The following is a 23167-nucleotide window of genomic DNA, read 5'->3' as shown; positions in this document are numbered from 1 at the left end:
ACTCTAAGGCATGACCAGCGTTAGCCGGATAACCTATCCGCCTAATGTAATTCCTCCCCAGAACACTCCTGGAAGCACTCCTACATAATCCAGCTAAATGTTAGCCAGATAAGTGGGGAAAATATAGAAAAAGTCAGAATTTAGCTGGATAAAGTTTGAGTTATCCTGCAAAATGATGCTGAATATTGACCCACTAAGCATCTAGAAATCCTTAAGATACCCCAAATAAGTGCAAAACAGTAAATATAATTTCAATAAAAGTTTCTTGGAAGAAACTACTTTTACAAGATGCTTACTTGAAAGTTCCTTGATGGAATTTTGGTCTCTTATGATGAATAGCATTATTTTATTCCTGGATGTATGGATATTAGGAATGGTGCTGACTCAAAACAAGATCTTAACTGTGAGATCTAAAAGATATATGTGTTTACAAAGTTTCCTGTGATTCATAGCTTTCCAAAGGTATGTTATATGTTTGTATAACAAAGACACCACACCAGTCATCATGTAAAGATCTTGACATGGCAGGCTAGGTGGCTCAATGGCAACACGGATTTATGGGCCAGGATTCAGCTCTCTTGGCTGGCTGAGGCTGGGGCTAGCAGTGAAGGAGAGGCAGCGTTCATACATCCCAGGTTGGGAGGAAACTCTAGTTATCACTCAACACTGCTGAAGGCCCAAATTCTGGTGCAGGTTAGTCTGGCAGAAGCCAGAGGTTGGGGGAAGATGATATAAAATCCATTTGGGATGAACAAAGTTCTCTTATGGGGGAGTAGGAGAGAAGAAGCTGGGAGAGGTAATCAAGTCCCATTATTGTTAACACACTTGAAGATGAAGCAGAGTTTTAAATTGAATCTTGTTTTGTTCTTGGAGCCAGTGTAACTGTGTGAGGAATTCTCTGATTCTATACAGGTGTTACGATGCTGCTCGCGGAACCCATCCTGTGAGCAGCCTCTCACCTTGCACTGTAGCCCGACGACGCAGGACATCCTCTTCTGTTGTCATCCTTCCACCTCCGCGGCAGGAACCGCTACCGGGACTCCTCTTTGCGGCATGGGGCCACTGTGGTAACACCGCTGTTAGCTTTGTGGCAGGGGAAGCCGCTCTTCTTTCAACTTCTCCGCGGCCCCGGTGACGCCACTGCTTCTGCTTCTTCGCAGCATGGAAGATGCCACCAGGACGCTGTTCATGCTGTCCTGGTGCCACCACCGTTGCTTCTCCAAGAGGCAGGGACGTTGCCTGTCTCTGGGCCTCTAGGCGCGCATGCGCGCCTCAGTTCAACATTTAAAGGGCCAGCGGTGGGAAAAGCCCATGGTCCCAACTGATGACGTCTTCAGCCTGTGCCTTGTCCAGCCCTAAAAAAGGGCTCAGCTTGTTCTCTTCGGGGCTTTTGTCCAGATCGCCATGATTGTCCATGTTTCCTTCTCCGGTCAAGGTCCTCAGTGGTCTTCTCTTGTCTAGATGGCTCTTCGTTAGATGTTCCTGGTCTCCTTTGTCTGATGTTCCTGGTCTTGTTCCTCGTTGGAGCTCCTTTGTTGCCATTCCATGTCCTGATGTTCCATGTTTCTGAAGGTTCCTGATATTACTTGTTCTAGTGTTCCATGTCCCGATGTTCCAGTACTCCAGTTCCTGTACCCTGATCTCCTGGTTTCTCCAGTTTCTGACTCCGGGTATTCCTGCCTAGCCTCACCTGCCGGATTCCGCCTCCAGGTGACTATCCTGAGAGTAAATCCGTATTTGATCCGGTGTCCTGTTCCCACTCATTGGAGATGGATCCTTTTTCAGTGCTGCCCGGATTCTCTTCTGTGCTGAGCTTGAGTCCTGCGCTTGTCCTGCTCTCTGTGTGGGCTGCGACCAGCCTCTTCAGGTTGTGTAGGGCGCGCAGTGGGACAGGGTGGTCCACGACCAGCCCAAGGGGGGCTGTGTAGGGCACCCTGAGGGGCAGTGCCTGTCTGAATCTTCCAAGAAACCTGATACCTTGTCAGAGTCTTCCAAATTCCACGAAACCTCGTCTGAATCTTCCAAGTTCCTCGAGTCCTCGTCTGAGTCTTCCAAGTTCCTGAGTTCCATGTTTGGTCCTGTTCCTGCCCTCAGCCTCAGTCTGGCCTCAAGCACTCATCATTCCCAAGCGATGGGTTTAGAAGGGCCACCAACTGGCAGGAGGGCTACTCTTGAGACCTGCATTGCATTGTTGGGTCTCACCGGTGTGTGCAGGTCCAGTGGAGGTCTGAGCCTGCCTTGTTCCAGTTCCTGATGTTCCAGGTCCTGACCCTGGTCCAGCCTTGCTCCTTCTCCAGCCCATGCCTGAACACTCTCACCTCCCACGGTGTGTGTCTTGTGGCTCCTCCCTGAGCCGTGCCATGGCCCAAGGGCTCACAATCCCCCTTGAGCAAGTGACCGCACCTCTGCACTTGCAACAGAATTCAAAGGCCATGAACTTGGTTGGTGTGTTCTTGTGACGGACCCAAGTTTTTTGCTGGACTCCTTTGATACATTGTTCCTTGTCAAGAATTTTTGCCCAAGTTTCCTGGACTTTTGATTCCTTTTCCTAGCCATGATTTTTTTTTTCTTTTTAATGTTGGTGTCTGGATTTTTTTCATGACCTGCAGGAGGTGCCTGCATCCAGATCCTCTTCAAGTTCAGTCCAGTCCTGAAACTCCTCTCGACCTACAGGAGGCTCCTGCAATTGTTCCAGGGACCATCTCTGTTCAATCCACAGAGATGCCTGCATTTTATCCTGGATTCCATATGACATGCAGGAGGTGTCTGTGCCCAGGTTTCAACACTTGCAGTCATTTCAGTCTCCTTGTTCCTCCGCTGAGCACCCTCGATCTTCAGGGGGCATATACTCTCGTAAGCTATGTATTCCACAGCAACTCCAGGTCCTTGGGTTTGAACAACCTGCAGGAGGCACCTGCACCCTAGGTCTGGCTCCATCTCGCCAGTTTCAATTCCATCCCTGCTTTCTATGGCTCTGGTTTGTGACACCAGACCACCTACAGCTAAGATTCTGACTCTGCTCTGTGCAATGTGTGATTCCTGAAGAGGGGGCTTTGAGAAGGGGATGCTGCTTTGCCTCCTTGAGCCTTACCACCAACCTTGAAGCGGCTCGTCTGATTCGAGCTTGAGGGATTTTACACCTACCAAGCCATTTTGGGAGATCCCTTACAAGGAAACAATGTCCTGTGTAAAGTTGAGCAATTACGCCTATTTGACTATCAAGCTCCTTCAAGGAACAAATTCATTGCTATATGGGAGCCTGTGTTAACATGCGGATTATACCTAGAGTACAATTCCCTCCTTGACCTTACACAAAGGGACTATTTTCACCCATCTCTGGCTTTGCAAACGTCTGGGGTTGGTTACCCTGAGTTTCATTCCACCTGTCAACCTCATGTCCGTATATCATCCATCATCAAGAGGTATAAAAATGTGTCTCCAAGATCAGCTTTCCACCTTCTGAGTAAAGTTTGTTGGGTTTCCTAGTTCCACCTGATGCTCCTCGTACCAATGCCTAAGAACAAATGGTAATCTGCAAGTTTGCCTATGCACTCTCCTGGTATACCACCCTCGTATCTAAGAATCCAGCAATGATGCCCTAATCTACTACCTTCGCCATTGCTATCAGCAGGAAGATGATGCTTGTGTGTTCTTCACTTCCGTTTTGACTAAACAAGAACCAGACTAATACTTCAATATGCTATTACTACATCTGTGTCTTCAGTTCAAACTGGTCATGCCTTCTCCTGAGCTTTATTGTGTCTGTGTCTTGTCCTCAGTATGTTTCTTCGCCTCATCGCTTCAGTTCCTTCCAAGCATTTTGGAGATATTGTGTTTGGACCCCTAAGTTCCCCAGCTGGTATAAAAGATATGCCTTCTTGTCTTCAGCAACAGAGAAGAGGCTGAAGAGGGGGCTTTGAGGAGGGGGTGCTGTTACAATGCTGTTGTGATGCTGCCCGCGAGAAGCATCTCAACTTGTACTGCCGGTCCAACACCGCAGGACGTCTTCTTCTCGTGGTCTAGGCCACCCTGGACTGCCGCCGTCCTACCCCCTCCACAGCAGGAGCCACTACCGGACTCCTCTTTGCGGCATGGAGCCGCCACCGTGACACTGCTTTTAGCTTCGTGGCAGGGGAAGTCGCTCTTCTTTCATCTTCTCCACGGCCCCGGTGCCGCCGCTGCCTCAGCTTCTTCACGGCATGGAAGCCACCACCGGGATGCCTCTTCATGTGGCCCTGGTGCCGCCACCGTTGCTTCTCCAAGCGGCAGGGATGCCGCCTACACCGCTGCCTGCTCCTGCCTGTCCCCGGGCTTCAGTTCAACATTTAAAGGGCTAGCGGCTGGAAAAGCCCGCGGCCCCAACTGATGAAGTCTTCAGCTTGTGCCTTGTCCAGCCCTATAAAAGGGCTCAGCTTGTTCTCTTTGGGTTTTTGTCCAGATCTCTATGGTTGTCCATGCTTCTCTTCTCCGGTCAAGGTTCTCCATGGTCTTCTCTTGTCTAGATGGCTCTTCGTTAGATGATCCTGGTCTCCTTCGTCTGATGTTCCTGGTCTTGTTCCTCGTTGGAGCTCCTTCGTCGCCTGTTCCATGTCCTGATGTTCCTGATGCTTCACATTCCTGAAGTTCCTAATGTTCCTTGTTCTGGTGTTCCATATTCCTGATGTTCCAGTACTTTAGTTCCTGTACCCTGATGTCCTGGTTTCTCCAGTTCCTGACTGCGAGTACTCCTGTCTAGCCTCACCCGCTGGATTCCGCCTCCAGATGACCATCCTGAAAGTAAATCTGTATTTGATCTGGTGTCCTGTTCCCGCTCATTGGAGCCCTGTTCCAGCAGGATCCTTTTTCAGCGCTGCCCAGATTCTCTTCCGTGCTGAGCTTGAGTCCTGCGCTTGTCCTGCTCTCTGAGTGATCCGTGACCAGCCTCTTCAGGTTGTGAGGGCATGCAGTGGGACAGGGTGGTCCACGACCAGCCCAAGGTGGGCTGTGTAGGGTGCCCTGAGGAACAGTGCCTGTCTGAGTCTTCCAAGTATCCTGAATTATTTTCTGAATCTTCTAAGTATCCTGAATCCTTGTCCGAGTCTTCCAAGTATCCTGAAACCTCGTCTGAGTCTTCCAAGTTCCTTGAGTCCTCGTCTGAGTCTTCCAAGTATCCCGATTCCTTGTCTGAGTCTTCTAAGTTCCTGAGTTCCATGTCTTGTCCTGTTCCTGCCTTCAGCCTCCGTCTTGCCTCACGCACTCGACATTCCCAAGCGGTGGGTCTGGAAGGGCCACCAAATGGCCGGAGGGTTACTCTTGAGACCAGCATTGCATTGCTGAGTCTCACTGGTGTGTGCATGTCCAATGGAGGTCTGAGCCTGCCTTGTTCCAGTTCCTGATGTTCCAGGTCCTGTCCCTGGTCCAGCCTTGTTCCTGCTCCAGCCCGTGCCTGAACACTCTCACCTCCCATGGTAAATGTGTCTTGGGGCTCCTCCCTGAGCCATGCTGTGGCCCAAGGGCTCACAATCCCCCTTAAGCGACCGCACCTCCACGTGTGCGACACAGATCATATGACCTTGACTGAACCAGGACATCAGGGTACAGGAACTGCTCTTCATATCCCATCTTCTATTTTCTTCATTTATGCCCTCATTTTTTCTCCTTACATAGAAACAAGATGGCAGAAAATGACCAAACTTTTTAATTTTTTTTAAATGTATTCATTTTCGTATTCAGCTATCTCCATAATATTGTTTGGAGCAGACAAAATAATAAAATTCTGACTCATGATTATTATAAATCATTAACCAATACACAAACACAAAATCATATAAAACTAATAAATATTCAGTAAAACAAATACAAATACAATTTACTTAAACAATATCTGCATGATGAACACTTCAGCACTTTTTGTGCATTTGAGTCTGTTGATGCCATTAAATATGCCTGAAGGCCTATGATGTCAACTGTATAAGAAAATACAAACTGCTGGAGCGGTACTGCACTCAGCAATATCAGTACATATACAACAAGCGCAGAAAAGTTTCCAAATGGTCAATTTTTAATGTACATCAAATGATTCGTATATGGCAACTCCACTGTGTAGTGCTCAGCACTACAAATTCTACCACTCCTTCAGAGATCCCTTGTACTTATCCCATGCTTTTCTGAATTATGATATTGTCCTTATCTTCACCACCTCCACTGGGAGGCTATTCCATGCATCCACAATCCTTTCTGTAAAGAAATAATTCCTTAGATTACTCTTCGGTCTACCCCCTTTAACCCTCATCCCATGACTCCTCAATTCCAGAGTCTCCTTTCATTTGAGAGACCTGTCTCCTGTGTATTGATATCTTGGAGGTATTTAAATGTCTCTATCATATCCTCCTCTATCCTGACTTTCCTCTAAGGTATACATGTTTAGATCTTTAAGTCTGTTCATATTACATTATAATGAAGACCACTGTTAATTTTGAAGTACACACCCTCTGGATTCATTCCGATTTATATAATTTTGAAGGTGCAGTCTCTGGAATTGTACTCCTACCTCACTCCTTTCTTCTCTGATTCTCTTTTTCTTTACCTCTTCTATTGGGGGCATTGCACATTTTTTACTTCATTTTCATTTTTTGTTATGACTTTAACTGTACCACTAGTTGTCTAGAAAGGAGGATTAATTGAAGCCCTCTTTGAAGGCTGAGTCCAATCAGTTGATTTCTCATGTTGCAGTCCTGTGATGATACTGTACCTGCTTCTTAGCATCACTAGGCTGGAGAGCATGAGACTCAACATCCCTCTCAACATCCCTCTTAACAGGGAAGGGCTTGGTGCTGCCACCAAGCCCTTCCCTGTTAAACCAATAATTTTGATTTTGATTAAATCCAGTTATTTACAGTAAGAACAAATTATTTAAAGCAAAGTCAATACTAAGAATGTAAGAAAGCATTTTATAGAGTATACCTATATTGTATTCTATGCAGTATAAGTATATGGTCACTATGGGAATAGTGTCTATGTAACTATTAAATAGCAAAATTGCTTACCTTGTAATAGGTGTTATCCCTGGACAGCAGGATGTAGTCCTCACATATGGGTGACATCGGTAATGGAGCCCTATGATGGAAAACTTTCTGTCAAAGTTTCTAAAAGCTTTGACTGACACTGGCACACTGAGTGCACTGAGCATGCTCAGCATGCTATGATCCCTGCGTCCACAGGGGTCTCCCTTCAGTCTCGTTTGTAGCATTATGCGTAAGCGAAATATAAAAGAAAATAATAAAATGTATCGGACCCAACTCTGCGGGGTGGCGGGTGGGTTCTGTGAGGACTACATCCTGCTGTCCAGGGATAACACCTATTACAAGGTAAAGCAAAATTGCTTACCTTGTAATAGGTGTTATCCCAGGACAGCAGGATGTAGTCCTCACATATGGGTGACATCAGTAATGGAGCCCTATGTACGGAAAACTTCTGTAAAAGTTTCTATGAAACTTTTGACTGGCACCAGTGTGCCTACTGAGCATGCCCAGCATGCTATGATATTCCCTGCCACAGGGGTCTCCCTTTAGTCTTGGTTTGTAGCAATAGCGTTAGCCAAAAATAAAATAATAAAACGTATCGGACCCAACTCCGCGGGGTGGCGGGTGGGTTTCGTGAGGACTACATCCTGCTGTCCTGGGATAACACCTATTACAAGGTAAGCAATTTTGCTTTATCCCAGGACAAGCAGGATGCTAGTCCTCACATATGGGTGATTAGCAAGCTAGAGGCTGAGTCAATTTGTCATGTAGCAACAGTGAAGTATTGTTGATGGAATGAATCAGCCGAAGATCACAGCAGGTTGGACGTAGAAGGAGTTGGGATTATACTGGAAACAAGTTCTTTAAGACAGATTGTCCATAGGCTGAATCTTGTCTTCCTTCTTTGTCTAGACAGTAGTGAGCTGCAAAAGTGTGAAGAGAACTCCAGGTTGCTGCTTTACAAATGTCCAGAATAGGTACAGAGCGAAGGTGTGCTACTGAGGTTGACATTGCTCTGACTGAATGTGCTTTTACTCGCCCTTGAAGAGTAAGGCCTGCTTTTCCATAACAAAATTGAATGCAATCTGCAAGCCAGTTTGACAGAGTATGCTTACCCACTGCTTTACCTGGTTTGTTTGGATCATAGGATACAAACAGCTGACTGGATTTTCTTTGGGCTGTAGTGCGGTTTAAATAGAAGGATAACGCACGCTTACAGTCCAAAGTGTGTAAGGCTCGTTCACCTTGATGGGAATGAGGCCTAGGAAAGAATGTTGGTAAAAACTATGGATTGGTTCAAATGAAATTCCGTGACAACCTTAGGAAGGAACTTTGGATGTGTCCGGAGGACTACCCTGTCATGTAGGAACTTTGTAAAAGGTTCGTATGTGACTAGTGCTTGTAATTCACTGACCCTTCTAGCTGATGTAATGGCTATAAGAAAGACCGTTTTCCAAGTTAGGTACTTAAGGTCACAGGTATTTATGGGTTCAAATGGGGAACGCATGAGCCTAGTTAATACTACGTTCAGGTCCCATTGAATGCTTGGGGAATGAATTGGAGGTTTAATGTGAGTTAGGCCTCTCATGAATTTACTGACGAGAGGCTGTGTGGAGAGAGGCGCATCACCTAGCTTGTTATGATAAGCTGAGATTGCACTTAAGTGTACCCTTACAGATGACGTCTTAAGACCAGAGTCTGAGAGATGGTAAAGGTAATCTAGTAGCGTGGTAGTGGGGCAAGTGAAAGGATCTAAATCTTTCTGAGTGCACCATAAAGTAAACCTTTTCCATTTGTAGGAATAATTCTTTCTAGTGGAAGGTTTACGTGCAGCTATTAGTACCTGAGATATATTAGTTGAAAGGTTGAATGGTTGCAAGATCAAGCTTTCAACATCCATGCTGTCAGGGACAGGGATTGAAGGTTGGGATGGCGCAACTGTCCCTGTTCCTGAGTTATGAGAGTGGGAGCTACTCCCAGGCGAATTGGATCCCTGACTGAGAGATCTAGCAGTGTGGGGAACCATACTTGTCGAGGCCAATATGGGGCTATGAGTATCATGGACCCCTTGTCCTGTTGTAGCTTTACTAATGTTTTGGTTATGAGCGGTATTGGTGGATACGCGTATAACAGGCCTGAGTTCCAATGGCGAGCAAACGCGTCCTTTGGTAAGTTGTTCTGCCGGAAGAGGAAAGAGCAGTAATTGTTCACTTTGTAGTTCAGATGCGACGCAAAGAGATCTATTGTTGGTTGACCCCAGCGTTGAAATATCTTGGTTGCTATCGCTGGGTCGAGGGACCACTCGTGTGGTTGAAAGTGGCGGCTGAGGCGATCCGCTACTGTGTTGTGGATGCCTGCTAGGTAGGTGGCCCGTAGTAGAATTGAGTGTGCTAGGGCCCAGTCCCATATTTGAGCTGCTTCCTGGCAAAGGAGGTACGAGCCCGTACCACCCTGCTTGTTGATGTACCACATGGCTACTGTGTTGTCCGTTTGGATCAGAACAGTTTTGTGTGAAAGGCAGTCCTTGAACGCATGTAGAGCATAGCGTATAGCTCGAAGCTCCAGGAAGTTTATTTGAAAAGAGGCTTCTTGTTTTGTCCACGTGCCTTGCGTCTTTAAGTGAGCAATGTGCGCACCCCACCCTAAGGTGGATGCTTCTGTTGTTAAAGTCACTTGTGGAACTGGTTGCTGAAAAGGCAGGCCTTTGAGCAAGTTGATTACGGATGTCCACCAGAGAAGAGATGATCTTAGATCTGGTGTGATACGAATGGGAGTGGACAATGGTTGAATGGCTTGAATCCATTGAGATTTGAGTGTCCATTGCGGTAGGCGCATGGTCAGTCTGGCCATGGGAGTTACATGAACTGTTGAGGCCATGTGTCCGAGTAGGGTGAGGCACTGATGAGCTGTAACTCGAGATTGATTGCGAACTGATTGTGCTAAGAGGACGAGTGCCTGAGCACGGTCTCTTGGAAGAAAAGCTTTTGCTGTGATAGTATTGAGATCTGCACCTATGAACTGTAACTGGTGAGATGGTGTGAGATGGGATTTCTCGTAGTTGATGAGAAACCCCAAGGAGTGAAGTAACTGCATTGTGAGATGGAGAGAAGTGAGAGCACCGTTTTGTGTTTGACTTCTGATTAGCCAATCGTCCAAGTAGGGAAACACATGTACTCTTTGCTTGTGAAGATGTGCCACCGCTACTGCAAGACACTTTGTGAACACTCGAGGTGCTGAGGCTAGGCCGAAAGGCAGTACTCAATATTGGAAGTGCTGACCTTCCACCAGAAATCGCAGGTACTGTCGATGAGGAGGAAAAATGGGAATGTGAGCATAAGCGTCTTGAAGATCCAGAGAGCAGAGCCAATCTCCTTTTTGAAGAAGAGGTAGCATGGTGCCTAATGACACCATCCTGAATTTTTCTTTCTTTAGAAATTTGTTGAGATTTCTGAGATCTAGGATTGGGCGTAGGCCCCCGGTTTTCTTTGGAATGAGGAAATATCGGGAGTAGAATCCTCTGCCCCACTGAGGCCTGGGAACTTTTTCTATGGCCTTGGCAGTCAGTAGGGTGGATAATTCTACTTGTAGAATTGTGTAATGATAAGACACTGTCCAAGATGGGATAGGAGGATTGTCGTTTGGTACAGTGAGGAAATCCAAGTGGTACCCTTGAGATACAATTGAGAGTACCCATTGATCTGTCGTGATGGAGTTCCAATTTTGATGGAAATGAGAAATTCGGCCTCCGACAGGTAATTGTGGGCAAGGATTTTTGGAATGACTCATGCTCTCTGGTTGGATTTCAAAATCCAGACGTGGACGCTGCAGGTGGAGGCTGTTGAGGTCTGGCAGGTCTCTGGCGAGGTTGTGACCTTTGAGTAGGCCTTTGCTGTCTGGGTCTGGCTGCTGGGGGATAATACCGCCGAGGGCGGTAATATGGTTTCCTTGGTTCTCTTCTTGGAAGCCTCCTAGAAGGTTGGTGTACTTCTTGCGGCAGCTGAGATAGTTGTTTAAGGGTCTCAGTGTGATCCTTAATTGTCGCCACCGCCTCTTTAACTTTATCCCCAAAGAGGTTTTCTCCAAGGCAGGGCAAGTCTGCCAAGCGCTCTTGTACCTCTGGTCTCAGCTCCGATGATTTCAACCAGGCCCATCTTCTGGCTGTGATTCCTGACGCTGACAGTCGGGAGGCTGTTTCAAAGGAATCATATGTTGCTCGAACCTCGTGTTTACCCGCCTCCAGGCCTTTGTGCACGAGTTTTAGTAATCCGTCCTGAAATTGGTCAGGTAACTGGTGTGACAGTGTTTCTACCTGTTTCCACAGGTCTCGCTGGTACTGATTCATAAAGAGCTGGTAAGAATTTATTCTAGATACCAGCATGGCAGCTTGGAATATTTTTCTTCCTAGATTGTCCAGGAACCGGTTATCCTTACCAGGAGGTGTAGAGGCATGCTGTTTTAACCTCTTGGCCTTCTTTTGGGCCGACTCGACCACCACTGACTGATGCGGTAATTGTGTTTTTTGAAACCCTGGGATGGGCTGTACCAGATAAGTGGCATCAGCACGCTTATTGACCGCTGCCACAGATCCAGGGTGCTCCCACATTCTGTACATCAATTCTTGTAGGACCTCATGGACTGGAATGGCAAGAATTTCCTTAGGAGGATCTACGAATTGGAGAACTTCCAAAGTTTTTTGTCTGCTGTCTATCTCTGAAAGGAGGGAGAAGGGAATTGTTTCAGACATTTCCTTTATAAAATTCGAGAAGGAAAGATCCTCCGGTGGTGATTTTCTTCTATCCTCTGGTGGTGAGGGCTCAGAGAGGATATCTTCCCCTGATGAATATTCTGAGTCACTAGAGTCCAGAGGATGTTCTATAGGCCTAGAAGGCTTAAAAGGAGTGTCAGAGAGTGGTGTTTGTGGCCTGATGGGTGGTATGACACCTGAGGGGCCTGGTAACGGTTCCTGATGGAGATCAGAACCTGGATGTTGAGGTGCAGAGGAAAAAGCGTATATAAGTGAGTCCAATTTTTCCATCAGAGGTTGAAAAATGGACGTATCATGAGATGGTACCGGCTGTGCCATCGAGGTCGATGGCCGCATTGGCAACGATGGAATCTGGGGCATCGACATCAAAGGTAGGTGATGCCGTATGCGGCCTACGATGCCGATGGTGATGTTTGTCTTTTTCGCGGGCTTTCTCACTGCCCGATGTTGAGGCCTTGGACGATGGTGAGGGGGAGGAAAATGGAGCGTCTCCCGACTCACCTGAGTGACGTTTTTTCAATACTACTTTTCTAATCGATCCAGCCGGAGACGATTGTTTGGAAGCAGATGGAGCAGTAACCAGTTGAATCTTGAATAGCTGCTCCATTTTGTCCAGCCGTAGACGTCGACCTTTCGAGGTCATCGTAGCGCATAAGGGACAATTTTTTACCTCATGACCCTCACCAAGGCAAAGTACACAGTCCTGGTGTGGGTCTGTGATAGACATATTTCTCGCGCATTTTGGGCATTTTTTAAAACCTGTAGCCATTTTGTGGCCGGACAGCCGTCGACGGCCTAAGACTCAGGTAAAAATGTTTTTAACCAAAAAACGGAACGGAACCGCGAGAACGGTAAAAACTCACCGCGATGACTAAACTAAGGGAGACCCTTTGCGGTTGAAGTTTTTTTGAAAGTTTTCCGTGAGGAAAATTGTGGAGAATCCCACAGGACTCCTAATAACCGCGAGGCTAACTGCTTCGCGGAAAAAAGAAGACTAAAGGGAGACCCCTGTGGCAGGGAATATCATAGCATGCTGGGCATGCTCAGTAGGCACACTGGTGCCAGTCAAAAGTTTCATAGAAACTTTTACAGAAGTTTTCCGTACATAGGGCTCCATTACTGATGTCACCCATATGTGAGGACTAGCATCCTGCTTGTCCTGGGATAAGCAATTTTGCTTTATCCCAGGACAAGCAGGATGCTAGTCCTCACATATGGGTGATTAGCAAGCTAGAGGCTGAGTCATTTTGTAGTGAAGCAACAGTGAAGAATTGTTGGTGAAAATGAGGCAGCCGAAGATCACAGCAGGTTGGATGTAGAAGGAGTTGGGAATATATTGGAAACAAGTTCTATAAGACAGATTGTCTAAAGATCGAATCTTGTCGTTTTTCTTTGCCCTAGCAATAAAGAACTGCAAAGGTGTGAAGGAAACTCCATGTTGCAGCTTTATATATGGTAATAATGGGCACTGAACCATAGTGTACTACTGATGTAGACATCACCGTTACTACGTGTGCTGTTATTCGCCCTTGGAGAGGAACGTTTGCTTTTTCATAACAGAATTCGATACAGACTGTTAGTCGGTCGGCGAGAGTCCGCCTTACTACCGCGACTCTTGGTTCATTTTATGTGAAAAGAAACAAAGAGTTGGTTGGATGTCCTATGGACTGCCATGCGGTTCAGGGAAAAAGCTAGTGCACGTTGTCAGTCTAAGGTGTATAAGACTCTCTCTCCTTGGCTAGAGAGAGAGGTCTTGAAAAGAAAGCAGGCAAGACTATTGACTGATTAAGTGAAAATCTGTTACTACTTTTGGTAGGAATTTGGGGTGAGTGCAAAGGACTACTGTGTCGTGCAGAAACCTTATGTAGGGTGAGTATGTGACGAGAGGTTGCAACTCACTGACCCTCGTAGCCGATGGAATGGCTACTAGGAATACTTGTTAGGAAAGAAATTTCTTGTCGCAGGAATGTATCACACTAGATCCCATTTAATGAGCAGTGGTCAAATGGGGGGCTTAAGGTGAAGTAAGCCTCTCATAAACCGACATATTGGCGTATCCCATATTTCCCGTGATATGCCGCTAAGGCATTTAGGTGTACTCTTACAGAGGATGTCTGGAGAACAGAATCCGAAAGGTGATATAAGTAATCTAGTACAGAAGGAGTGGGGCAAGAAAAAAGGTGAAAACCTGTTTGTGTGCACCACTTGGTAAATCTAGTCCACTAAAAGTGGTAAGGTTTACGTGTGGAAGGCTTTCATGAAGCTACGAGAACTTTAGAGACTTGTGTTGAAAGATTAAGTGGTTGCAGAATTTCAACATTCAAGCTGTCAGGGCAAGAGTTGTAAGGCTGGGATGACGCAACTTGTCCTGATTCCGAGTTACGAGAGTGGGCGCTGTGCCCAGGCGAATTGGTCTCTGGTCGAGGAATATAGGAAACCATACTTGTCGAAGCCCATATAGGGCTAAGAGGACTATTGTTCCTCTGTCCTGTTGTAGGTTCACGAGAGGTTTGGCTATGAAGTATGGGAAGCATACTGGTCTCGGGCAGGACGAGGGCCTGAGGAACAGTGAACTCCGTCCCGGCTCAGCATGATAAGAGTGTTGGTTATGAGAGGTAGCGGAAGAGGCACATTTAGGAGGCCCTTGATGGAAGAAAGGCGTAAATGTGAATGCAGTGAAACCATGTGTAGGTAGTAGAATCTGTGCACCGTCTGGTTCGATTCGGAAGCAGAGGGCAAGTGCGGTTGACCTCCACTCTAGAAGATTTCTCTTGCTACACATGTCCAAGACCATTCGAGAGGATGGACCTATCTGGAGAAGGTCTGCTAGTGCGTTCAGTAAGTGTCTGAGAACAGTGCCCGAGGATGCATAAGTGAGCAAGGGCTAAGGATAAAGCTGTGCAGCTTCATTGCAGAGCAGCTAGGATGTTGTGTATGCTTGTATGTTGGAAAGCACATTGTCCCAATGCTGTCTGTCTGTATGCATAAAGAATTGTTGCAGAGGCAGTATTAGAAGGCATAAGGGTATAACTCATGGTACAAGATCCAGGAAGTTTATGCGTAACTGCTTGGAGCGGAATAGACACATATTGGGTTGAGAAGATTTGTGGTCAAACTTTCAACTTGAAGTAAATGCGAGCATGAGCAGGAAATAGACTAGGTTATGCAGCTGTCCATGCAAGGAAAGCGTGAATGATGATGGACTCCGTAGAGAAACAGCATTCACCGATATTGAGTCAAAGAAATACCTCAGTTGCGAAGCTGGTGCCACCGGCAGAGCTTGGAATTGTAGATCGTTGACTCACCATGAGGCACATAGGAAGAATAGAGATAATGTACTTACTGTGTTTTGGAAATATGGTAAGGAGAGATACCATTTTAGCTGTGCCTTCTGAAGAAAGTTGGTATTTCTGAGGTCCAGGATGGGTGGAGAGTAACTACTTTCTGTTGAAAGAAAGAATAATGTAATTAAAACTCCCCAACCCCCGTCTTCCCCCCTCTGCGCTTTGAAGCGTGTAGGGGAGTGTACCGGGAGACTGCTCTGATATCCGGCTAGTTGGAAAACCTGGAGGTGTCCAACTGGAGGGGTTGATGTAATGTGGATATCAGGTATCCTCCCACGGGAGCGAGAGCGGTAAAGTCTTACCCGCATTTCTAAGTGCTGTACAAGGAGATATCGAGACCCATATCAGGCTTCGAGGTGGACTTGTAGTTGAGGCAGCATGTGCTGGATCTCGTGTTTAGCAGAACAGTAAATGCACCTGGAACTTTGGTACTGAAACAGGAACCAAAAGCTAGAGCATTAATCAGTACAGAGCCTCGTTGCTGAAAAAGGGAGGAAGCCCTGAAGCAAACCCAAAGAAAAGAAAGAGAGGTTCTCCTGGTATTGTGGCTGACATAGCTGGCATAGCGATATGTGACCTAGAACTTTTCTAAGCATGTGGCTAGAATTAGAGAACACATTTCAATGGGAATGCCGCAGAAGCGGGTACTTACCATCCGACGTGAACCGCCGAGGGATGAGCCGGTGAAGATTGCTGGCTCCGTGGATTTCCGGAGTCCTCTCGGAGTAGCCTGTGGACGTTAACGTCCGTCTCAACTCTGATACCTGGTATGGTGGCGTAGGTATAAAGGAGACAAGGCTGGGCGTAGCTGGCGCTTAGACCGTAATGAGCGGAGGGCCAGAACCCTGCACCGATGTCGGTGGGGTACGCCTGGGAACAGGGAGCCAATTGACGAACTCATGAAGTCAACCATTGTCGCAGCGGCTCGATGTCTCTTGACGCCAGTGCAGAATTCTGCAAACCTCAATCCGGTGTGCCGTTGGCAGTGGTGATGTTGCTCGGCCCCAACATCGTCCAGCATCGAGAAGAATAGCCGCAATGCGTTGAATGGCGTCGGTGGCAGACGGTCACCGTGTTGGTGATGATGCATGCCACAGTGCTCGACCTGGTCATTCCCCAGCGGCGAGATGTAAGCCCTCGCTGTCCTGGATGGTGATCGATGATGGCTGTCAGCATGCCTGCTCTGCTCCTGATATGGGCTTTAATAAGGACCCAAAGCATGGAGCACTGTGTTCAGGGGAGGGCATTGTGTGGCGGTGTTATGTCGACATTGACGGTAATCAAAAACATCGCTGGTTTCGGAAAAATGATATGGGCATTGACGGAGTCAATGACCGCATCCATAAAACATAGAAGATGCCGATGGGAATGACGTGGGTGTCGAGATCATCGATGTATGGAAGCGGGCACCGACAAAATCTGCAGTATGGCCACGGGCATCGACGGCATTGATTGGATCGACTCGGGCAACAATGACTCCCATGGCATTCATGCCACGGATATGAGCACCAATGGAATCGTTGTTGACATGGCTGCCATGCAGGGAAAAGGCACTGGCATGGCTGCCATGCAGGGAGATGGCACTGGCATCGATGCCATGCCTGGAAAACAGCCTGGCATCGATGGAAGACAGCCCGGCACCGATGCCATGCCTGGAACCCAGCCCGGCACCGATGCCATGCCTGGAATCCAGCCCGGCATCGATGGAAAACAGCCCGGCACCGATGCCATGCCTGGAATCAGCCTGGCATCGATGGAAAACAGCCCGGCACTGATGCCATGCCTGGAAAACAGCCTGGCATCGATGGAAACAGCCCGGCACCGATGCCATGCCAGGAAAACAGCCTGGCATCGATGGAAAACACCCTGGCACCAATGCCATGCCTGGAAACAGCCTGGCATCGATGGAAAACAGCCTGACACCGATGCTATGCCTGGAAAACAGCCTGGCATCGATGGAAAACAGCCTGGCACCGATGCCATACCTGGAAAACAGCCTGGCATCGATGGAAAACAGCCTGGCACCGATGCCATGCCTAAAAAACAGCCTGGCATCGATGGAAAACAGCCTGACACCGATGCTATGCCTGAAAAACAGCCTGGCATCGATGGAAAACAGCCTGGTATCGATGGAAAATCTGACATCCATAATAGAAGGATGGCATCGATAGAACTGACCCCCAACAGCGATGGAGTGCCCCGGGTAGCGGTGGCATTGACCCGATTATGGATGGAAGCGACGAGACAAGTGTTTGTCGATGGCATCCATTCTGGCAACGCTAGCACTGATAAAGCTAAGGAAATAAATCAGTGCCATGTATAAACATAGATGGCACTGATAGAATGATGTAGGGAGGATGGCATCAGGGTACCGCAGGGGGAGGGGTACCTGTGGCATCTGAAACCGCAGGATGGCCTGAAGGGGGTACCGATGGTAGCGATGGGGTATTACTGCGCGAAGGTACTGAGGAAAGTAAAGGACCTGAATCTACAGAGGCCCTGGCGGCACCGGTAACCATGGAAGTCCCTGTCCCACTAGCGCTAATAGCCAAGCAGAGTGTCACAGAGGGACACTGCAGGCTGTGTGTGACTAACTGAAAAATAGGGAGAGGGAAGGCCGCAGTCGGTTGGGAGCCAGAAAGGTGACAAGAACCAATCGAAAAAATATGGCATAGTACTCACCGAACGTTGAATTAAACCAACGCGGAGGGAGACCCGTGCAGGGAAAGGTGTTTGTGAAGTAAAAATGTAAATCTTTTATGAGGAAAAAAGTGTTAGAATTTCTCACAGAGCTCCAACTGCTATGCTTACAGCAGAGCGGAAAAAAGAAGACCTAAGGGAGACCCCTGTGGACGCAGGGATCATAGCATGCTGAGCATGCTCAGTGCACTCAGTGTGCCAGTGTCAGTCAAAGCTTTTAGAAACTTTGACAGAAAGTTTTCTGTCATAGGGCTCCATTACCGATGTCACCCATATGTGAGGACTAGCATCCTGCTTGTCCTGGGATAACAATTTAAATTATATAACATACATTCTCCAGTTTGGAATCCTTGGCCACAAGAATGTATTTAGTGATTTATGCAAGTGAATAATGGATTTGTTTTTGTACCTTTTTACAATTCTAAAACACGAAAGGGCCAATATTTAAAACTATCTGGCTAAACAAGTCAGCTGGATTTGGAGGGCGCTGGATGGTGCAGGAGGATTTGGGTTGTTCTACGGGTGGGAGGAGGAAGGTGGCCTACATTCAAATTTTATTTAGCAAATTAATGGGGAGGGGAAGTTTTTTGGGCCTATAGGCCCACTATGTATTTGGTATATTTTGGGGGGCTTTGGCATAATGCCCTACATTTGTTTCACTGAAGTGAGGGAAGTAAATGGAGGACCAGGTTATTTAATCTGTCTAGATTTATTTTTTTTTAATGTTGGCTTGCCATTTAACCGGCTATAATATTTGAATACTATTACAATCATTCTACCTGTTAATTCACTGAGCTAACTTTACCATCATGAAATTTCAATTTTCTAAAACAATTTTCAACATGCACAAATATATATACTGATTTTATAGAAAAGTTAAAATATTTATACAAAAACAACTGAATGTAAATATTCTTTTCAAAAATTTCAAGGGTGATTTTTTTTAAAGATGATTTAAGCATCTTACAGAAACATGCAGTCTTGGCAGCCACAGAAATGCTGAGACTAGAAGGCTAGAGAACTGCTGAAGAAATGTTATTGTTCTTTCTTTATCTCCTGACATGATCAGAAAAACAGTAGATGCAAACCAGTCGTAGCCAGCATAACCTCTCTGTAGATAACCTGTTGGCAACAGTTAAGGAGAAATGCAAGCAACACATAATAATTATTTACTGTCATATATTTTCTGTTCTCAAAGTATACAATTAGCAAAACCTTAAAAAGCCTTGGATTATGAATGCCAGCTAATAATTCCCTTTTGTATTTCCAAAAACTTAATAGCATTAATTTAGAACACTGGTTCTAAAACATGTCCTGGAGGACCCCCAGCTTGTTGTTTTCAAGATATCCACAATGAATATCCATGAGATATAATTTGCATGCATTGCCTCCACAGCATGCAATTTTATCTCATGCATATTCACTGTGGATATCCTGAAAACCTGACTAGCTGGGGGCTCCCCAGAACAGGTTTGGGAAACTCTGCTTTATAACATATGAAAAAGAATATTAATGTAATTATTTTGATTGTACAATTAAGATATTGGGATCGTCTTGGGACTTTATTTGACCAAGATTAATGTAAAATTGCATAAATTGTGCAATTTTAAATGCAAGAAGGAAATGATGCAGTGTTGAAATATTCCATTACTTAAAAATTCTAAAACATGAAAGGGATTTACAATAGTTGCTAAAACAAGGGAACAAAATCCAAAATGGTTAATTTTTTAAAAAAGGATACGAAGTGAAGATTTAGTAGTGGTTTGCTGTTGTTTTAGAAACTTCTCACAATGCTTCAAGACTTGTGTGAGGTTCTGATCAGCATTATCTTTCAGCAGATTTAGGTATCTACCATACCTATAAAAAAATGCAATCAAAATTCTAGTTTAAAATTTTGAGGTTATAAAAATTAGTTTAATTAGTACAAGGTGCATATGATATACATGGTAGAAAAAAATATCAATGTTTTAAATGAATTGTTCTTGTTTCTGTTTATTCAACACATTATTTGCATATTTTAAAAATATTTTTGTGTATTTTAATGATGACAGCTTTTGCACACACTTCTATTTTCCGTTACCTGACTTCCATAAATAAAGTTGAGCTCTATTTTCAATAATAAGAAAAGAAAAACCTCAAGCAATTGGCAATGTTGTGCACTATTTTGATATGTGAAATTTATAAATTCAAGGTAAAATATGTAATGACCCCTGGAGTTCATTACTAGTATTTGCCCTAGTAACTTTCAGCTAGGAAAGACAAGCTAGCAATTAAGGGGAAGCACCATTCAGCACAGCCCCTCCCTTTGAAGGTGCTGGGTTAGCCATTCCCCGTGTGGTTATATAAGCAGCTCTTTCAATGAGAGCTTGCGGCAGTACAGTCTGGGGTAGATTTTTTAAAAAAGCGCGATTTTGGGCAGCCGGTGCGCCGAGCCGCGCAGCCTGTCACCATTCCCTCCGAGGCCGCTCCGAAATCGGAGCGGCCTCGGAGGGAACTTTCTTTCGCCCTCCCCTCACCTTCCCCTCCCCTCCCTTCCCCTACCTAACCCACCCCCCCTACCTTTATCCACGCGCGCCGAGACTCGACCCGAGGGCGGTTCCAGAGGGTGTGGCCACGCCCCCAAAACGCCCCGGGCCGAAACCACGCCCCTGGTCCCACTCCCTAAACGCCCCACCCCGCCCCCGAAACGCCGCATCATCAGGTCCCGCCCCCGACACGCCCCCGACACGCCCCCTTCCAAAAACCCCGGGACCTACGCGCGTCCCGGGGCTCTGTGCACGCCGGCGGCCTATGGAAAATAGGCGCGCCGGCGCGCGAGCAGGGCTTTTAAAATCCGCCCGTCTAAGTTTTGGAGTTAGAGGAGGTGTAGGAACGTTCCCCCTATTTCGTAATTTGAGGCCTACCTTAGGGGCTTAGGCACTCTAGCTTGTTGTCTCTGAACAAAGGTCTGAAAGCTGCCCTTCAAGTCCACTCACTGGTTTGTAGGGTCTGCATTCCGGGTTGATTTGAGATTTTTCTGAATTTTTCTTTGTATGAAGCCTTTTGAAAACCCTGGGTTTTGCCTGGACAGAGGTCATTGGGAAACCTCTCTCTGGGGGGCCCAGGATGGGGAAATCCTGCCCCTCTGCTCTGCACCTTCCTGAAGGACAGAGGTTTGGTGGTGACCTGCAGCAAGGAATTTCTGATAGTTTTAGGGTGAAAGACCTTTTGGCGGCAAGAACTGGAAGGAAGAGTTTTGCTGCCCCCTTCCTGCCCTGAAGGAGGAACATCAGAGAATTATATACTCCTGTGTGGATCTTCTTCCATCAAGAAATCCAGAAAGAGAGAGAAGGAGATCGGCTGGAGAACTGTGAGAGATCTTGAGGACCCCCACTTTGAGTCTTCACCCTGGTGAAGAAATACATTTTGGTCTGTGCAAAGATTGAGTTTTACCAGGTTTTTTTTCTGTCCAAAGATACCCCTGCTCACTTGGGAACCTTACAGATTCAGACCCTGGATGGTGTTTCCCCTGCCCTGCTACAGAGAGAGACCCTTGCACAGATAAAGTCTAAGAACTGTAAATGCCATCTGGGAACTGAGAACTGATGTGAACTGTGCCACTGATTTTTCAACAAACTATCAGTAAAGTTTATTTTTGGACACTCCAACACGCAAAATGAGGAGGGCCTGAAAAACTGAACGGGGAGACAGAAAGGGCCAATGTCTGCAAATAAAATCATCTATTTCATGAGTGAGCAGGAGAATGGAAGGACACAAGTCAATCTCATAGCATCATTGTCAGTATGAGGTAAAAATAGATCACAAACAGAGTTCTTTTAAAAGCTCTACTTTACAAGAAAGGTAACTGAGAGATCTAAAACTCTAAGCCATAACCTGGGCATAACATAGAAAGTTGTCACAAGAAGAACATAAACAACAAAAAGGAAAATATTTTCCAACCAGAATATTCTTCCTCTGAGAACGGGATGATGATTATCTTAATACAATAAAGTATTTTTGTCCATCGGTTTCTGGAACATTGAAGTGATAAGGCAATTAACTTTAACAGAAATCATAATATCTAGGAAGGAGATCCTAGAAGAGTGACGCTGATACAAAAACAAAAGATGGGAATTGCAGGAATTAACCAAAGAATAGTAAAAACTGAATAATGGTACCTGTCCAAATCAAAAATATATAGTCAATATAGTGGCAGCTTAGAAGGATTAGAGATCAAAAAGGAGACATGTAAAGAAAACATAACTCAAAGAAAGAAACACACCAGCATGCGATGACAGGGGCCACAGTGGTCCCCATCGCAGTACCATTTATTAACAGGTTAAATTGTTTATTTATTTATTTTAAAATGTTTAATATTTTTTTATTTATATTTTTTATAAAAAGGCTAACTTATTTTTGAGACCAAGTGGATTTTCTCCTCTCCTTTTAAAGATAAGTTGAACCTTTGGTGACACTATATTGATGACATCATTATTATTTGGAAAGGCACTACATTTGAATTGGAGAACTTTATGACCTCGTTGAATGGATGTGATGTAAATTTGAGTTTTATGCATATAGCAAGTGCTGCACTTATTTCTTATTTGGACATTTTGATTTCCATCCACAACAATGAGTTTTCTTTTCCTTTGTATCATTAGCCCCCCTAGTCTCCCTGATTCAGCTTGATGAAAATAAGAATTTGGGGGACATAAAGAATTCAAAAGACCAACATCAAATCCTGATGCCATTTTTTAGTTTGCATTAACAGAGAATAGGACAGGTACTGATGCCAGATTCTCCTCCTCTAATGGTATGGAACACATATCCTGTCCACTCCACCCTCTGAGGAGATGGGGGTAGAATAGAAGTTGAAATCAAACCACAATCCAGCAAGTACAGTAATATAGTTTCTGATGTCACCTCCAACTATGCCTAAACTGCTTCGGGTATTTGCACAGTTCCTAGTACTATTGGCCTCATTTTCTAAAGTATCGCAGGCTTGCGATACTTTACGAAATGAGGGGCGGGGGGCCGAAACGGGGGGTGGGCCTGCGATCGCTGCCGGTTTCGCACCCAATAGCACCACCATAGGAGGTGTAGCTATTGGGAGCGAAATAGGACTCGAAAAGGGCCTTACCTTTTCGCTGTCCGCGGTGTCGGCGCAGAGTCGGCCCCGGTGATGCCCCGACTCCTCCTCTTCCGGGGCCGACTCTGCCCCCATCCTGGTATCGCACGCGATAAGGGACTTTTTGCGTGCGAAAGGTCCCTTATCGCGTGTGAGCCGCTTAGAAAATGAGGCCCTATATCTCCATAGCCTTTGGATAAAGGAGTAGGACGAGGTGGAAGGGAAGGAGCAATATAGCTCAGAGAGACCT

General features: G+C 46.0%; 1 protein-coding gene across 3 annotated transcripts in view; it reads right to left on the bottom strand.

The window, feature by feature from the left end:
* Positions 1-23167, bottom strand: part of TBC1D32 (TBC1 domain family member 32) — a 661976-nt gene that overhangs the window by 39310 nt on the left and 599499 nt on the right. For all 3 annotated transcript variants that reach the window (XM_029596414.1, XM_029596412.1, XM_029596413.1), the window contains 2 exons: positions 19552-19667; positions 18778-18932 (listed from right to left, as the gene is read on the bottom strand). In XM_029596414.1, the coding sequence (XP_029452274.1) occupies positions 18778-18932; positions 19552-19667 (271 nt within the window). The remainder of the gene's footprint in view (positions 1-18777; positions 18933-19551; positions 19668-23167) is intronic.

This window comes from Rhinatrema bivittatum, chromosome 3 (assembly GCF_901001135.1).
Source record: "Rhinatrema bivittatum chromosome 3, aRhiBiv1.1, whole genome shotgun sequence".
Taxonomy (NCBI): domain Eukaryota; kingdom Metazoa; phylum Chordata; class Amphibia; order Gymnophiona; family Rhinatrematidae; genus Rhinatrema; species Rhinatrema bivittatum.
Note: the sequence above shows the minus strand (reverse complement) of the source record. Positions and strands in the feature narration are given on the sequence as shown.